The sequence below is a fragment of the Rhamphochromis sp. 'chilingali' genome (genome assembly GCF_963969265.1).
Source record: "Rhamphochromis sp. 'chilingali' genome assembly, chromosome: 16".
NCBI classification, from domain to species: Eukaryota; Metazoa; Chordata; class Actinopteri; order Cichliformes; family Cichlidae; genus Rhamphochromis; species Rhamphochromis sp. 'chilingali'.
In genome coordinates, this window is record NC_137943.1 from 14,588,153 (window position 1) to 14,605,063 (window position 16,911).

Genomic DNA, 16,911 nt, shown 5'->3' on the forward strand with positions numbered 1-16,911 from the left:
CCAAATCTCGATTTCTGCTGCAACATCCAGATATTAGTCAGAATTTGGTGAAAACAACATGAAATCATGGATTCATTCTGCTTCAGTCTGCTGTGGGGGATATTTTCTTGGAACAATCTGGACCTCCTGTACCAAAAGGGCTTCTTTAAAAAAAAAAAAAAAAAAAAAAAAAAAAACAGAATATTGTTGCTGACCATGTCCTTTTCCTTTATCACCAGTGTACCATCTTCTGATAGCTGCTTCCAGCAGGACAACGCACCATGTCACAAAACTCATATCATCTCAAACTGGATTCTTGAACCACAAATTATTAAGGCAGCCCTAAGAAGGTGTACCTTATAAAGTGTCCTTTGGTTGTTTATCATAACTGAAAGGCTTTGACTTGTGCCGTAATACAGAGAGTGAAATATTATAGTTTAAAATTTGTTGCATCACCATATCAAGTTTTTTTTTTTAAGCCATTGATCAGTTTCTATTAAGCCACACATCATCTACACTGATTCAGTGTTGTATAACAATCACATATAAGGTCAGATATGCGACGTGGCTGAAAATGAGCATTGCTGCAGCAAACAAGACGCTGATTTACAACCATCACTTTACTACATGATCAAAAAAAAGTTTCAAGACATATGTAAGACATTGTTTTATCCAAAAGTTTCAAATCTCACATGGTGAGAAAACACATTAACATTTGTTATGACCCATTAAAGAAATCAAACCTCAAAACACTTCATCCTGAAAAAGGGAATGAGGGAATTTACATTTTTTAACATCCTTTTTCCCCTAAACCTATAGTTTAACGTATACTGTATAGTTGAACCTCAGAGTAACTTTGTCAGCTGTCATATTTCTGTACAACGTCAGCAAAAACCTTTAAATTTGTTTTCAATCACTTTATTGTGACTGTACAAAAATTCAGTAAATAAAATAATAAACACTTGTTTTCGTGAAACACATTTGGCCAGTTCCACAGAGGTAAGATGATCCCATGCCTGTTTGCCTTTTCTTTTTTTACTTTGCAGGGGTCCAATAAACACACAGTTGTGAACATTTTCACTACATATCCCCTCCTAAGTTGTAACAATGTTCAACTTACCAAGATGCACCAAATACACTGAATCAAACTCTAAAAAAATAAATTAATAAAAAGAAAAAACACATCTTCAAAGATTTATTCAATGCAAAAGGTTGAAATGTTGCTTGTTTTTGTTCAGCAGTTGACTCACATTCACATCCCAACATGAGATTTTGTGCCAAAAAAAAGAAGAAAAAAACCTAAAAAAAAACAAAACAAAAACTGTGCAAATAAATAAAAATCAGATGCACACTCTCAGTCTCCTTCCCGCAAGGTCTTAGTTTGATCCATTCGCTGTACAGTGGCTCGCAGTTCAAAAAGGAATTCTCTTTCTACACATCTACGGACTCCACTACCACAGGCAATGTTTTTAAAAAAAAAGAGCATCTTGTCTTTTAAATATAAAATGTGTCCAAGCACTGCTGCAAGGACATGTTTTCATCAAAAAGCAGTCCAATCTGGCTTCAATTCTGCTCCGGGTCTTGTAAGAATCCCACTCATAAGTGGACTGTTATTATTATCGTCATCATATTCTCCATCTTTTCTGACTCCCACCTCCTCAAACATTCTGTAACAGTAGCAGCGGGAGCTGGTCCCAATATCCGTTCAGCACAGAAGGAGGGAGAAAAACAACAAAACAAAACAAAAAAAATCCTAAAATTTGAGTTTACCTCGTCTCACTGTCCCGTTCACCTGAGACAGAAAAATGTCCTGGTTTCAGCTGCAGAGAGGAGCTGCTGGGTCTAAGAAGGGTGTGATGTTTTCTCTTGTGAAACAGTGAAAATCTAGGAGTTGCTGGCAGCATTTTCATTGCTAGGTGAGCTTGGGGAGGAAGAGGAGGAGGAAGAGGGGGAGAAGTTCATTCTCGATAACCCCGGCGGGTCTGTGGCTGTGTTTTGTCCACTAAGACTCTTCCTGCACACAGGACACGTATCATGCTGTAAGAGACGGGGCATAGGAAGTTATCACTGTGATCAGCTTTAATACATGGACAGCAGTTTTATTCTCACCCACAATCTTAATAATTCAGTAAAATGGACAATTGAATTGAATTTAAACAACTGAAAGAAGCCTGGTTCCAGACAACAGCCTTGTGGCTACACTGTAGACATAATGCAGACTCTTCACTGGGTGTATGCTTCCACTGTAATCAATGAAAATGCCTACATTAGGCGTGACAGCAATAAGTAAACTGAGTGTGCCACAAAGAGCCACTCCAAAAACGTAAAAATAGACGACGCTGTTGGGTTGGGAAATCTTTTTTTAACTCCATAAATGACCTTTGATGCCAACATTTATTTAGCCAGTGTAGTCTGGCCATCCCACAAACTCAGTCAAACTGCCTTACTCAGAACATGCAAAAGAGAGCCTTCAGTTTTTAGGCCCCTCTTCTATGGAACCAGCTTCCAGCTTGGATGCGGGAAACAGACACTATCTCTACTTTTAAGATTAGGTTTAAAACTTTCCTTTTTGCTAAAGCATATAGTTAGGGCTGGATCAGGTGACCCTGAATCCTCCCTTAGTTATGCTGCAATAGGCTGCTGGGGAAATTTGCATGATGCACTGAGTATTTATTCTTCAGTCATCTTTCTAACTCACTATGTGTTAATAGACCTCTCTGCACTGAATCGTGCTTGTTATTAACCTCTGTCTCTCTTCCACAGCATGTCTTTATCCTGTCTTCCTTCTCTCACCCCAACCGGTCGCAGCAGATGGCCCCGCCCCTCCCTGAGCCTGATTCTGCTGGGGCTTTCTTCTTGTTAAAAAGGAGTTTTTCCTTCCCACTGTCGCCAAAGTGTTTGCTCATAGGGGGTCATATAATTGTTGGGTTTTTCTCTGTATGTATTATTGTAGGGTCTACCTTACAATATAAAGCGCCTTGAGGTGAATGTTGTTGTGATTTAGCACTGTATAAATAAAATTGAATTGAACTGAACAAGCACTGCATGTAGCCAGTAAAAAGAGAGAAAATCACCGCAAACGGTCTGAAAACCCTCTGTGTCCAGTGCAACCAAAGAGTTAGTGTTGGAATTTGTTATTGTCAATTCAATTTGACATATTTCTGTAAACAATGTAATTCAACTGCCTCTAGCCACAGCTTCAGTGACAAGGTGATTTCTTCAGGACTCACACGTCATAAGCTGCTCAAGTTAGAGCAAAATAAAACTAAATAACCCCCACCAACCAGAAAACATCTGACCTCAACACAATGGCAGGATGAATGACAGCTCTTAAATAAGACAGTGCAGCATGCATCCGACTGGTTTTGTAAGCCGTGCCCACTTATACACAGGTACTTTGGTAAACACTGCTTTTTCTGTTTTGGCCTTTTAGTAAAACAGAGCTTCTGAAAAAAAATCTTTCCAGGGTGAAGATTGGCTCACAAATGTCAGCAAATTCCTGGAAGATTGCTGAAAGTACCAGAAGAGACACATGATATGCACCAAGGGAAAAAAAATGCAACTCATTTATAATATGGCCTGCAACTAAGTGTAAGACGGGGAAATATTGTGTGTTTTTCCAAACTACCGTGTAATGATGCAGTATGTGTAAAACTGCATGGATTAGAGCGTTTTTCTTTACTCCTGGAATACAGAAAACCACTAGTTTCAAAGCAGCAAGATTTAAGAGAGCCACCAGAGAATATTGAGAATCAGTGCTGCTTTTGAAAGTCTTTATTAAAACTGTAAAGCTATGATTTAGCAGTTAACTTGTTTACGGTATCATCAGAAACATTTTAATTGTATTTATATAGCATCAATTCATAACAGCACTCACCTAAAGGCACTTTATACTTTAAGGAAAATAATCTAGAAGATTAGAAAAAAAAAGCCAACTATCACACAACCCATTATGACCAAGAACTTGGCAACATTGGGAGGGAAAAACTCCCTTTTAACAGGAAGAAAACCTTTCAGCAGAACCAGATTCGGGGAGGGGCAGCCATCTGCTGCAACCACATTAGTAGTTTATGAAGTACAAAGGTTATATAAGAATCAAGTGATCCAAAACAAACCTGGCTTCATATGCAAGTGGTTGATATCAATGAAATAACACAATTAATGTTTCAATCAGCTCTATAGTTCTGTTTGCATCATCCATTAAATATACATACCTGTTCCAGCCACGGTACTATACAGTCATTGTGAAACAAATGATTGCAGGGTAGCTGCCTTACACTCTCGTCAACACTGTAGTCTTCTTTGCACACGGGACACTCTAAACCAGCACCTGTGCAAACAGCAAACGACACACCATCTGTCTGTGCTCACACACACATCAGCCCCAGGGAAAACTGAGATCATGCTGATATAGTTTATTTGAGTTTAGGTAGTGTTGAGCAATTGTGACAAAGCCAAATGTCCCAAAAAAGAGACACTTTTCAAAGGCTGTTTTCTCATTATTCAAAAAAAAACAACAAAAAAACCACATACTGTTGTTGAATCAGTAGAACTGTCTACACAGATGTTTTATTTATTTGTTTTTAAGTAGAGTGCATAGCTGAGCAGGTTGCAGTGAAATGTACAAAGAACCACACTGAAAATGAGAAGAGGACTTACTGACGTGCTCCTCTGTGATGGAAATCGTGGGTAAATTCTTTATCCTCTCTCTGTCTGCAGGAGGGGGACCCGTGTTTTCAAACTGGTTTAATAACTACAAATGAAAAACAGACATGCTCACAATGACCAGCTGTGACCAAATCAGAATGACAACAAGGCCGATCAAATCAAAGGAAACTTCTCTTCATATTTCTATATGCCTGATCACCGGTGCTTCATTAGGCAGTTGCAAACGTGCATTCTTTGACTCTAGACACACAAAAAAAGAAAAATTTTAATTTGGACCTTCTCCTTTTTTTTCGACTCCACTCCCACTGTCACTGTTATTTTTAGAGTGAACCTTGAAATTCCTGTTCTGACCAGACCCTCATGTTGAGGATCATTAATATTGATGGGAACCGGGTCAATGAAAGCTATGACCCAGGGACCAAACCACGAGTTTCAGTGAATGAGTCCACAGTGTCCAAGCCTGAAGGCAGCATATCAGGTCAGGAACGTGACCTGGACGTGAAAGTTGCAGGAAGGTTAGAAGTGATGCTGGGCTGCAGAAGATGCTCCTTTAGACTGAAGGTTTTATACAATTCCAGGGGGATACTGCTTGTGACCCTAACTTCAGGCCTGCATTGTGCTTTGCCATTTCCTTAAGCTACAACACTGATGTAATTTCTACCATTTCTGTGTTTGTTGTGGTGGCTCTTTTATTTTGCCTCCATGCGCCTCTGTGTTCTTATCCTGTCCTCAGTCACATTAAACACCATGAATTAAAAACCAAGCTGCACATTTCACTAAATTATGTTCAAGTCACAGATACATTCTGAGCCAGTTAGCCTAGAGCTTTGTCTTTGGACTTCACCTTAATAACATTACAATAATGTCTGTTTTGGACTTCTGCAAAGACATTTAGGGGCATGCTGGTGTGTTACGTGTTAACCATGCGGTTATGTCCTGATGTTTCATATCCAGTGCCAGCCGATAGAAAAAAAAAATGCTGGGAGTTTTTTTCCCTCCTAGGTCCTCGTTCTTCGTTGTAGTCAGCCCCCCCTCCCATCTCCCACAGAGTAATTTTTGTTTGTTCAAAAAATCAGCTGATGCAGATTTACATTTTAGTTAGTGATCCAAATTTGAAAGCCTTCAAGGTCAAATCTCTGAAGCCTCTCTGTGTACGTTAGTGAGACTTCCTGAAACACCAGACGGAGGTTCCAAATGTTGTGCTCAACACTTTTAGATTGTTTCAGTGTATTTTTAAGTGCTAAACTTGCTAAAATGACCCCACTCTGAAATCCAGGGCTCAGGTCTTGTATTCACTAGATCACAGTATTCCTGCAACTCTGTTGAATAGATTTGTTGGACTCGAAAGCCAAGTATAAAATTCTGTTTCAGTTTATCTCTATTTTCATGTGAAAGAAAAACATTGTACATACCTGCGTAATGATAGCATCGAGCCCATTGGCACCCCAGGCATAGTCCATTGGATTGGAATGTAGCATACCCCTGCAAATTAAGAAGGATGTTAAAGTAAAAAGTCTCCTGAAATAAGTAAGCAATGTGTCTATCATACATTCTTAAACTTACCAAGGTCCCATCCCAATATTTGGCATGGCTGTAGGTGCTATAATTCCATTTACTAGCTGCTGGATAATTCTAGTCAGGAAAAAAGAAACATCACAAAAACAAACTACTTACAACAAGCAACAGGGTTCAAACTGAGAAACAGTGGGATTAATACTGTTACCATAACATGTGACATATAATGTTTGCACATAACACAGTAACAAGCCAAGCTGTTTCCCCTGTCACTTCTTCTCAGTTACGCTCTACTGCTGAAAATGTCTCACCCCTCTAATGTGGGCACTCCTTCGTGTCGCGTACCCTGTCGCCGAGGAACATGCCGACCCCGTGGTTGCCGTGCACCGTATCTTTGCCGCGATGCCATTTCCCGCTCTCTCCTGTTTTCCGTCTCTCGGTTGTCCTCTGTGGGTAGCCGCAACCGAAGGTCAAAGTTTTCATCAAAAATCCCAAGGGCGAACGGACCATAACCCGGGGGAAATGTGAATAAGTGCTGGTGATCCACGTTCTAGTGGTAGAGACAGAGACAATGTCAAAATATAGTGTAGGGCATAGGTGTCAAACTCTGGCCCGTGGGCCAAATTTGGCCCACAGCCTAATTACATTTGGCCCGCGAAGCCATACCAAATTACTATTAGAGCTGGCCTACTGGTATTATACAGCTAATATATATATTGTTTAGTATTAAGCTTTGCTTGTTCCATATTCAGTTTTCCAGCAAAACTTATTTGAGTCCATAAGAAAAGATTCATTTTTATATCTGGAGGAAGATTTTTTTTTCAATAAATATTAATGTTAGCCCGCCACTTTGTTCCAGTTTTGAATTTTGGCCCACTGTGTATTTGAGTTTGACACCCCTGGTGTAGGGTGTTAAAAAAAAATTTTCAGAACCAGCTGATTTATCACGTCACACTTACCTCCAAGACTGGGCGGAACTGATCACTGGAAGAGGAAGTAGAGGCAGACCCATTTTCAGCACTGCATAAACAGAAAGTGAAACGTTAAGAGGTAGAAATGTACTGAAATATTAAACTAAGTAGCGATACACCGATTTATCATCAGAGCATCAGTACACAAGTCCCTTCTGCCTATGGTCAAGATTTACTGGTGGCTCATATTTTGCACTGATGTTCTGATTCATTGACTAAATGTTCAAAGAGAGTGTGATGAAGAGCTAAACTTTGTTTCAGTGGACTTCTTCAGATTGATCCTCCTTACCTTCTTTCTTCAGGCAGTTCCTCAATAAAACCAGATTCACAGCGTGGACACGTGTAGTCCTACAATGAAAATGTAAATTTGAATCCCTGACACAAACAAAGTTGTCTCTTTATTAGGTCGAACGCCAACATTATATACTTCTGCAACCCATATAATTTTTTTTTTTTTTTTTAAATTGTCTTTAGGAGCGTTTATGGAGTGCAACTTTATTGAGCAGGGCTTCAGAAGTTTCCTACATTTAAAGGGCACTGTGTCACACAGCTGAGCAGCAGACTGACTAAAGAGAAACTGTTACTGCAACATTCAAGAAGCTTCATGTGAAAGGCTTTGACAACAGTGCTGGGAGGTTGGTTGATGCCACAACAGCAGAGCCGACAGAGAGTGACTTTGTAATGATTTAACAACTACAATCAGCCAACAACAGTCTTTACTGGAAAGCATTCCCCGCTAAGCGGTGTCTCCTGAGTAAAAAAAAGAACAAGTCCCCTAAATCGAAAGTGAGCCCGCGGTCTTCCGTTAGCTTGCCCGTTAATGTCAAAAGGCTACCGCGGCTGAACTTGTCAAGCCCTTAACGTCAGCTCTACCTGGTTGTCATTTAGTGACGTTCGATATAATAAGGGTAAAACATGACATCTCAACCCAAGCGTATCCGCCAGCCTGATTAGTGACACCTGACTACCACCCCGTCCTTTACTACAGGGCTAGCCGAACTAGCGCAGCTAAACAGCAGCAAATGAGTCGAGAGACTCTTTGAGTGCCAAACCCACATAAAAAAAAGACAAGGTCGGATATTACTCATCATCCTTCACGCGGACAAAAGGTGTCTCTACGGCCCTTACCGGTAAACGCGGACTAATCTCTGCTGAACACCGGTGACAAAAAAACCGGCAGGGCCGTGGGGGAGCTTCAGCCATTTCTGAGCAGGAGAGCAGTTCGCACAGTACGGACGGGTAGCAGCAAGGGACAACAGCAACGGCTCTTGCAACAGGAAACGGAAACTAACGCGCACCTGACACGACAGGCAGGAAATGATTTCCGGTGTATTTACCTCCAAATTATAATTTCTTCTATCTTACCATAAAACGAACTAAACGAATATATAATATAGAAGCAAGTCTTTAGTTTTATTTTTTGTCAGTTTTGTCAAATTTGAGGAGGCCCTATTGGTGCATTTTTGACCTACATTGGTATGGCTTTAAGACAAAGTGTTTTGTCTATCTGTATATTGTACTACCTTTTCAGAACGTTTTAAACCTGATCATTTTTATAATAATACGAGGAAGAAGGCAAAGAAGAAAGAGAACTAACCCATTTTAAACAATAAAAATGAACCTGAAAAGAAGCTGAATGATAACAATTAATAAATGATTAAAGTATTGGACTATAATTACTGTATTTTTATTCTTCTTTCGACTACTGCCTACTCCTCTGTCACACGAATCCTCGGCATGTCCTCCTTCACTGCATCCATCTTCTTCCTGCCTGATAGCTCAATAGTCAGAGCTTGTGGTAACAATATATTCACTAGCCCTCCTCTTTACAAGTCCAAACAATTTCAATAGGGCAGGGAGATGTGAAGAAAAAAAATCTTACTACAGGTTGTTTTGTTGTTGTTTGTTTATTTCTTTGTTTTCCTTTAGGGGTTTGAAGATGAAGGATAATTATATACCTTGTTTAAGATTCGGAATTTAAGAAAGCATGGTTTTATTTAATTATTCTATACCTATTTATGGTAAATGGCCTGTATTTGTATAGCGCTTTACTAGTCCCTAAGGCGCTTTACACATCCAGTCATCCACCCATTCACACACACTGGTGATGGCAAGCTACATTGTAGCCACAGCCACCCTGGGGCGCACTGACAGAGGCGAGGCTGCCGAACACTGGTGCCACCGGGCCCTCTGACCACCACCAGTAGGAAACGGGTCAAGTGTCTTGCCCAAGGACACAACAACCGATACTGTCCAAGCCGGGGCTCGAACCGGCAACCTTCCGATTACAAGGCGAACTCCCAACTCTTGAGCCACGATCGCCCGATTTACTACATAGACTTTAAAGTAAATGCGGTTAAGGCTCGAGGTAAAAATTATGCTTTTATTCTGGTGAGTGGAAACCGGAAGTTTTGTGGGGAAATTCAGCCTGAAGTCGCCCCGCTTCTACCGTAACTACTGCAGGCCTTTTGTGTCGTCCCTGCTCGTCTTCTTTAGAAGTGCATTTTTCTTCCTGCTGCGACCATGGAGTCTGGCGATTCAGGTAAACCTTTACAGTGAGATTTACGCCAAATACGTGCAAACTGCACTTTAAGGTCGATAATTTATCCGTTAAATCTCACAAGCTAATTTAGCTTGTTTGAACCAGTGTACAACGCCAGCTAAGTTAACTAGCTGTTGGGTTAGCTGGATCAGGTTTTAAATAAGATCAATACAGTTCAATAAATACACACTTTTAACTGCAGTCTTTAACAATCATATTTAAAGACACAACTGCCTCTTTAACCCAGTTCAGAGTTCGTCACATAGCTACTGAAAATTGTTTTGTTGCTCGAATAAGTGTTTTTTTTTTTTAAAAAAAGGCTAGCACTAGTCTTCGCCTGTTTATAAAATAAGTGTCAGATTTCCTGATATGCTAGTTGTTTCAGAGGGTGGCTCTATCTTTTGTTAGAGGTTTAGATTTGTTGTCACATGCATTGTATTTTGTCATGTATTTGAGGTCGAGGAGGAGGAGGGTGGAAGTCCAGACCCATCCAACCACAGAAAAGCAAAATGAACATGACTATTCTCCGTCAAGAAAAACTGATAGCTCAGAAGAAAAAAGAGATCGAAGAAAGAATGGCAGAGCAAGCAAAAATGAATGTTCAAACCACTAGCAAGCCTCTGCCTGAAAGGTAATTATACACATCCTATCATGGCCCACATTCAGTTTGAATACCAACAATCTGATACTTGTACACGTGAATGTTTTCTGTGATGCCAACCTTAGACTTGAAAACATATTTTTAAAAATACCTTTTTACACTTTTATCCCTGTAGTTCTACCAGTGTCCAAGGGGCTTCCACAAATAAGTTCGCAAATGATGGGAGCTTCTTACAGCAGTTCATGAAGATGCAGAAGGAAAAGGCGCATGTGTCTGGTTAGTACCCAATTCTGCACAGCTTACTCAAAATATTGAATGATATTTAGCAGAGCTTTAGATGGGACAGTTTGCATTAGTATGCATAACCTAATTAATTAGAATCTAAATATAATAGAATTTAGTAGAAGGGTTTTCCTGAAGTGTCTCCCTTTCTTTCTAGGTTCCATCAATGATGCCAAGACCCCATCAACCCCAACTTTATCACCAGGAGGAAATGCGCTCCAGAAAAAGAGCATTTTCGTTGGCCAGCGACCTGGCCTTGGAGTCAGCAGCATGCTAAATCAGTTCAAGAGCTTCTCACAGTCCAAGAAGAATCCCATTCTCAGCCAGAGGCCAAGTGTCTTTTGCTCTCCAGATGGTGATGATGAGGAAGAAGAGGCCGATTACTCCAAATTCTTAGAGATGAAAGGTAATTCCTGGCCTGTGTTTTTCATTGTGTCAGGGGACACCTCCATGGCTTGGACATTTCAGTGCATCCTCTGCGTACTCCAGTGGAACAGTTGCCTTGTGACTGGCATTTTGTCATTTGTGCCCTTTGAGTAAATGTACTCATAGCGTGCTTAAAGTCTCTCCCCCAGAGGATTCAGACACCAGACTCATTATCGACAAGATGGCTTCTTTTGTGGCCGAGGGGGGACCTGAGTTGGAGAAGAAGGCCAAGGAAGACTACAAGGACAATCCTGTTTTCTCGTAAGTTTGAAGGACATTGTCGCTTAACTTAGTAAGACTTATTTTACTCTGAAAGTTTTTTTCAGACATATCTGTTTTACAATTTTTGCCCTTGTCTTTTAGTTTTTTGTATGATAAGAGCAGCGTGGAATATCTCTACTACAAGAAAAAGATTGCAGAATGGAAAAAGGATTTGCAAAGACCAGAGAAACTCTCAGATAATGGTAAATGGCCTTTTTACTTCACACACTTCCTTTTCTGCTTCTTTTCTTTAATCTTTCCTCTCAAGAGTTACTGTTATTGCACAGGAATGCATGCCGATACCGCATTCTCAGATACACTTGCAATTTTCAGGTATTATAATCTGACTACTGAGATACTCAGAGCTCGATAGTGATGGCTAATATCGTGACTACAGAAGCCTGTAACTAATGTACTATTGCAACGGAGTTCATCATAACTTGATCTGTTTTGAAAACTGCATAGCAGAAGGCTCACATTTCTCAGTAGTGTTAGTGCAGCTTACCATCTACACCAATACTTTTTTATTTTAAATGTGTAACTTTTACTGTGTCTACTCCTAGCATATCTAAAACTGAGATATTTAGAAAGCAGCTGAACCATTCATGTATTTTAAAGTTCTGATCTGGATCTGCACTCTTCAACTCTTGTGTTTTCTGGCACAATGACTGTGCTATACTGATTTATTTTTGGATAAGTCTTTAATAAATACAGTATTAGACTTTGACTTGAACGGTGTAATGAATGCAGATGTAAGTTTTAAATTATAGTCATACTGTATGTTGTTGGAGTCTCTCAGGGCTTCATTCTTCATTTGTTACAGTAAACGCCTCAAATCCATACAGTTCCCCATTCACCACCCCTGTCCCCCTTGCTCCTCCTTCCCTTTTCCTTTTCTTATCCCCTATTGGCTCTAGACTGGTGGTGTATGAGGGCCAGTTGAGTACGGTACAGTAGTAGAGTGTGAATTGACTCCCAGTACTAATAGGCTGCTTAAAGTCTCCCCCCCAGTGGACGCGGAAACCCAGCAGGTGGCTGAGAAGCTGGCCAAGTTTGTGGCGGAGGGTGGCCCAGAGGTGGAAGCCATCGCTGCTGAGCGCAACCGAGACAACCCAGCCTTCAGGTAAGTGGCCATATCTGTTCCTGTGTCCTGCATGTCTCACATTTTCTTTTTTGATAGTTCGTCTGAACTGTATGAATCTTCTGTCCTTCAGTTTTTTATATGATGAACAAAGTCCAGCCCACCGTTTCTACAAAGAGAAAGTAAAGGAGTATCGTGCTGCAAACTCTCAGAACTCTGCAGATTTAACAGGAGATTCCAGGACAGCTGTTAAGCCACCAGCTGCTTTTCCAGTACCAGAAATCTCTCCACAGCAGAGCCAACCATCTGCACTTCACTTTAAGGAGTCAGAAACCCCACCTGTGAAACGAAAGAGGAAGAGCAGATGGGGGTCTGAAGAAGACAAAGTCGACCTGCCTATTCCTCTCATTGTTGTTCCTCATGAGAACAGTCTTCCAGACCCTAACGCACCATCACTTTCTGGTATTTACTTTACAAATGTGCAAGTACTGTTCATGTGTTTATTTGTAGGGGATGAATATTAATTTAACCCCAAACCTTTTTCTTGTGCAATTCTTTCGTAAGACGGTATTATGTGTTTTGCAGCTGACAACAAATATTATTAAATATTTTCCAACTTATGCATGCTAATGCTCATAGCCATATTTCATAAAGTCATCTGAACATTGAGCCCAGCAAGATAGTTTGACAATTAATGAGCAATTGAGATTGCTAGCATTATACATACTAATGGATATTCCCCGTTTTAGCCCAGGAGCTGAGAGGTCTGGGTTATAAAAAAGGGAAACCTCTTGGTCTGGTTGGAGTGACAGAATTATCTGAGGACCAGAAGAGACAATTGAAAGAACAACAAGAGGTATGGAAGTATTAAAAAAGAATACATAGTGTTGTTGCTTTAGTCTTTTAAATTTCTTTCAGATCATACAAGATTATAATTTCCTGGAAGTTCTTAACAACATATGTGTTGCTAACTGAGCAGGTGTTGTTTTTGGGGTTTTTTGCAGATGCAAGAGATGTATGACATGATCATGAAGCACAAGCGTGCAATGGCAGACATGCAAGTGATGTGGGAGAAGGCCATAAGAGAGCATCAGCACGAGTATGACAGCGATGAAGAGGTTGACCAGCAAGCGGGGACCTGGGAACATAGGCTCCGAAAGATGGAAATGGAGAAGACTCGCGGTGAGTTTTACCAGCAGCCTGGAAAATCATTCATTTACACTTTAACTCTATAGGATTTTGAAGACTTAGTTTTGTTTTGTTTTTAATGTAAATGTCTATTCCAGAATGGGCTGAATCTCTGACAGAAATGGGTAAAGGGAAGCACTTTATTGGTGACTTCCTGCCCCCAGAGGAGCTGGAGAAGTTTATGGAGACTTTCAAGGCACTAAAGGTCAGTTTTCATTTCAATTCAACACTTCCCCAAATTGGGAAGGAAATATCAGGATTTGTTTAATGCATCACGCATGTTATTTCTGGGGAAAAGAAAGGATTGCAAAAGTAGGCCCTTGTAAATCAGTTTTTTCATATATATATATATATATATATATATATATATATATATATATATATATATATATAAATTTTTAGTGTCTTTTCCACAACAAATGCATACATATCTTTAGTAGAGCTGAGGTTTTTCTGAAATGCCTCAGCAGTTGAACCCAGACTGCCCATTTCCCAGCACATTCCTCGTCCCTTTCTGAAAGTCCCCTAGGAACAGACTGTAATTGCTACTTTAAAAATAAATCTGTGTGATTTGACACTGTTATTATCTCATCAAAAAGTATCAAAGCTGAAAAAATGAGCACTATGAATGTAATTTGTCTCCCAGAGGCATGGGAAGTTGTTAGAAAGTCAGCTCCAGGATGTGGCTTTTTAAATGGCAAACGGCATACAGTTTGAGTCTAAGCACATATAAACACAGACAAGTGTCTTTGAGGAAAATGTAATATAACTGTTGGGTTATTATAGTACATATGTTTTTGCAGGCTGTATTTGATGAAGGCCTGAAGGCTGAGTGTTATTGAGATACATCATCTATAATGTTCTCAACATTTAAAACAACTAAAAAATAGAAGGACACCTATGACTTAACTGTACAAATCTAATAATCAACTATATACACTCCCTGTTTCTGTACATGTGCACTTCCCAAGGATGATAAACATTATTGCTTTATTTTAGCTGTTTCCATGTCCCATTGGCTCCATGTTTGTGCGATATCTTTAGGATTTTTTTGAGTGTTTCTAATAAAACTGAATTATGATTCCTCACAGTCATAAAAAATGTGTGGAATCAAAACACAATGCTGCTTCTGTTTGTTATGAATGCTCAACTTTTTTTCCTGGATTCACAGGAGGGTCGGGACCCTGACTACTCAGAATACAAAGAGTTTAAGTTGACGGTGGAGAATCTCGGTTTCCGAATGCTCATGAAGATGGGCTGGAAAGAAGGCGAAGGCCTCGGCAGTGAAGGACAAGGAATAAAGGCTCCTGTCAACAAGTGAGCATTTCTACTTATATCATCCTTCTAATATTTAAATTAAACCGAACTCAGTGCCGTAATTTTATCATGTTGGATTTCTGGTGTTTACAGTTGTGGGCAAAAGTTTGCATATACTAATCATGGGCATGAATGCCGTGGTAAATTGGGGCTTTAAATGATTTCTTTTAACTGTTAATTTTCCAGGATGGGTTGATTGTAATATTTGGTTAAATGTCTCTTATCAAGTTGCACCTCAACCAGACACTTTTGGTATTGGCAAACCAGTTCATTTAAACCCAGCTTTTAAACATAGTCTACAGATTTTCAATAAGGTTGAGGTCGGGGCTTTGGGAAGGCCATTCCATCGGCTTAATGTTAACCTGCTTTGACTGAAATTTGGTTTGGATAATCTTGAAGGTGTTTTTAGAGCAGGATCGTCTTTATTGGTCAGTACCCTCTCACTCCATGTCAACGTGAAACTCGCTTCAGTGTGGACAGTGACACTCCAGCAGTTTCCAGTTCTTGAGTTTTGGCAGTTATAAAAAGATTCCAACTTGTGCACCATTTCTTGTTTTGTTTTTTTGTTTTTGTTTTTTAAGTCGATAGAGAGTAATATATGCTGTATAATCACTCCATCCTGGAAGATGAACGGTTGCAAAAATTCTAAATAACCATGAAATCCATGCCCATGATGAGTGTAAGTAAACTACACCTGATTTACTACTTCAGTACTTTGGTACATACATTGCAGGAATTATTAGTTCAACATTTAGTGCAGTAAGTATATAAAAGTGTAATTTGGTGTCGTTACATGACCCGGTAATGACAGTGTCAGGAATGTATTACTTAGCAGTCAGTTTACAGTGTGTGCTTGTAAATCTTGTGGGCGTTTATACCTAAATAGGACTTAGCAGACCTATTTAGGTATAAATAGCTGAATATAAACACAGCCATTATTACCACTGGCTCTGTTTATATTCAGCTGTCTCAGGGGGCCATGAGTTTGACAGTGAGCCAACGTGCACGGTAGCCATTCATTAATACTTTCATTATTTACACCTCTGATTTGGAAGAGCAGTTGTTTTTATTAGAGACTGTAACACTCGTATCAGAGAGACACAAAAAAGTCTTGTTTTATGATCTCTCTGTCTCACTCCAGGGGAACTACGGCTATGAATGGAGCAGGATTTGGAATTGACCGCCCAGCTGAGCTCTCGAAAGGTGATGATGAATATGACGCTTTTAGAAAGAGGATGATGCTCGCCTACCGCTTCAGGCCCAACCCACTGGTAACATATCTTTTATGTTTTCTAACATTGTAAAAGTAATCTATAAAATTTCACCAATTTATTTAAACTGTTTACATAATTTGTATTTGCATAAAGAAAGCCACACATTGTTTCCGTGTTATGATCTGTTGACTTTTTAAAGAAGATTTCTGCTGCACAGCCACACACAGTCCTTTGTTGTGCTTGAATTTAATCTGCTTTTTCTTTTGTCTTCTTACAGAATAATCCACGGAGACCATATTACTAATGTAGACAGCTGTTTATGTTTATACTTATTCTTCTTTATTGTAACTTAATAAAAAGCTCTTTTTTTTTTTTTTTCCCCAGTTGCCACAGCTCTGCTTCATTACAAAATGAACACTGTTGCACAGTAGAAAGTGTGTGTGTGTGTGTGTGTGTGTGTGTGTGTGTGTGTGTGTGTGTGTGTGTGTGTGTGTGTGTGTGTGTGTGTGTGTGTGTGTGTGTGTGTGTGTGTGTGTGTGTGTGTGTGTGTGCCCGTGCCCAAGAGGATGACGAAGTTTGAAAATGGAATAAAGCTCTGTAGATTCTCTAGTTTGTTTGGTGTAATTACACACAGTTTTCAGTATTTGATCATCTGTGTTATATTTCAATTACAGATTGTAACAAATACTGTCCTCACCCAACTTCTATAATAAGTAAACTCATTACATCTTTTTGCTTTACCATCTAATAAACTCACTTCTGCTTTAGCACACAATTTTCTGTATAGTTTTGTTTACTGTGTTCTGTAACAATTTTGATTATTTTCACTATATGCTACAGTTTCTGCAATAAAACAGCCACCTCCT

General features: G+C 39.7%; 2 protein-coding genes across 2 annotated transcripts; one reads left to right on the top strand and one right to left on the bottom strand.

Moving 5' to 3' along the window:
* Window positions 1-572: 572 nt before the first annotated feature.
* On the bottom strand, window positions 573-8,417 carry rnf126 (ring finger protein 126). Its single transcript, XM_080907105.1, has 9 exons — window positions 8,262-8,417; window positions 7,423-7,481; window positions 7,122-7,182; window positions 6,474-6,712; window positions 6,211-6,279; window positions 6,060-6,129; window positions 4,639-4,732; window positions 4,194-4,309; window positions 573-2,016 (listed from the first exon to the last, which is right to left on the bottom strand). The coding sequence occupies exons 1-9, from the start codon at window positions 8,334-8,336 to the stop codon at window positions 1,864-1,866; spliced, it is 936 nt and encodes a 311-aa protein (XP_080763231.1). The 5' UTR covers window positions 8,337-8,417; the 3' UTR covers window positions 573-1,863.
* Window positions 8,418-9,356: 939 nt separating this feature from the next.
* Window positions 9,357-16,596, top strand: sugp1 (SURP and G patch domain containing 1). The gene is made up of 14 exons (XM_080907382.1): window positions 9,357-9,675; window positions 10,132-10,306; window positions 10,452-10,552; window positions 10,716-10,964; window positions 11,122-11,245; window positions 11,348-11,448; window positions 12,245-12,368; window positions 12,460-12,788; window positions 13,076-13,182; window positions 13,331-13,508; window positions 13,613-13,719; window positions 14,686-14,831; window positions 15,973-16,102; window positions 16,323-16,596. Exons 1-14 carry the CDS (start codon window positions 9,657-9,659, stop codon window positions 16,347-16,349), a joined length of 1,917 nt encoding a protein of 638 aa, XP_080763508.1. The 5' UTR covers window positions 9,357-9,656; the 3' UTR covers window positions 16,350-16,596.
* Window positions 16,597-16,911: the final 315 nt, after the last annotated feature.

Excerpts from the sequence above, each read along its gene's own strand:
- rnf126 (XM_080907105.1), bottom strand. The coding sequence starts at position 8,336 with ATGGCTGAAGCTCCCCCACGGCCCTGCCGGTTTTTTTGTCACCGGTGT. Across the intron at positions 6,713-7,121 it reads AGTTCCGCCCAGTCTTGGAG|AACGTGGATCACCAGCACTT; the intron begins GTAAGTGTGACG and ends CTCTACCACTAG. Across the intron at positions 2,017-4,193 it reads TAGTACCGTGGCTGGAACAG|CATGATACGTGTCCTGTGTG; the intron begins GTATGTATATTT and ends CGTCTCTTACAG.
- sugp1 (XM_080907382.1), top strand. Across the intron at positions 12,789-13,075 it reads TAACGCACCATCACTTTCTG|CCCAGGAGCTGAGAGGTCTG; the intron begins GTATTTACTTTA and ends TCCCCGTTTTAG. Across the intron at positions 13,720-14,685 it reads AGACTTTCAAGGCACTAAAG|GAGGGTCGGGACCCTGACTA; the intron begins GTCAGTTTTCAT and ends CTGGATTCACAG.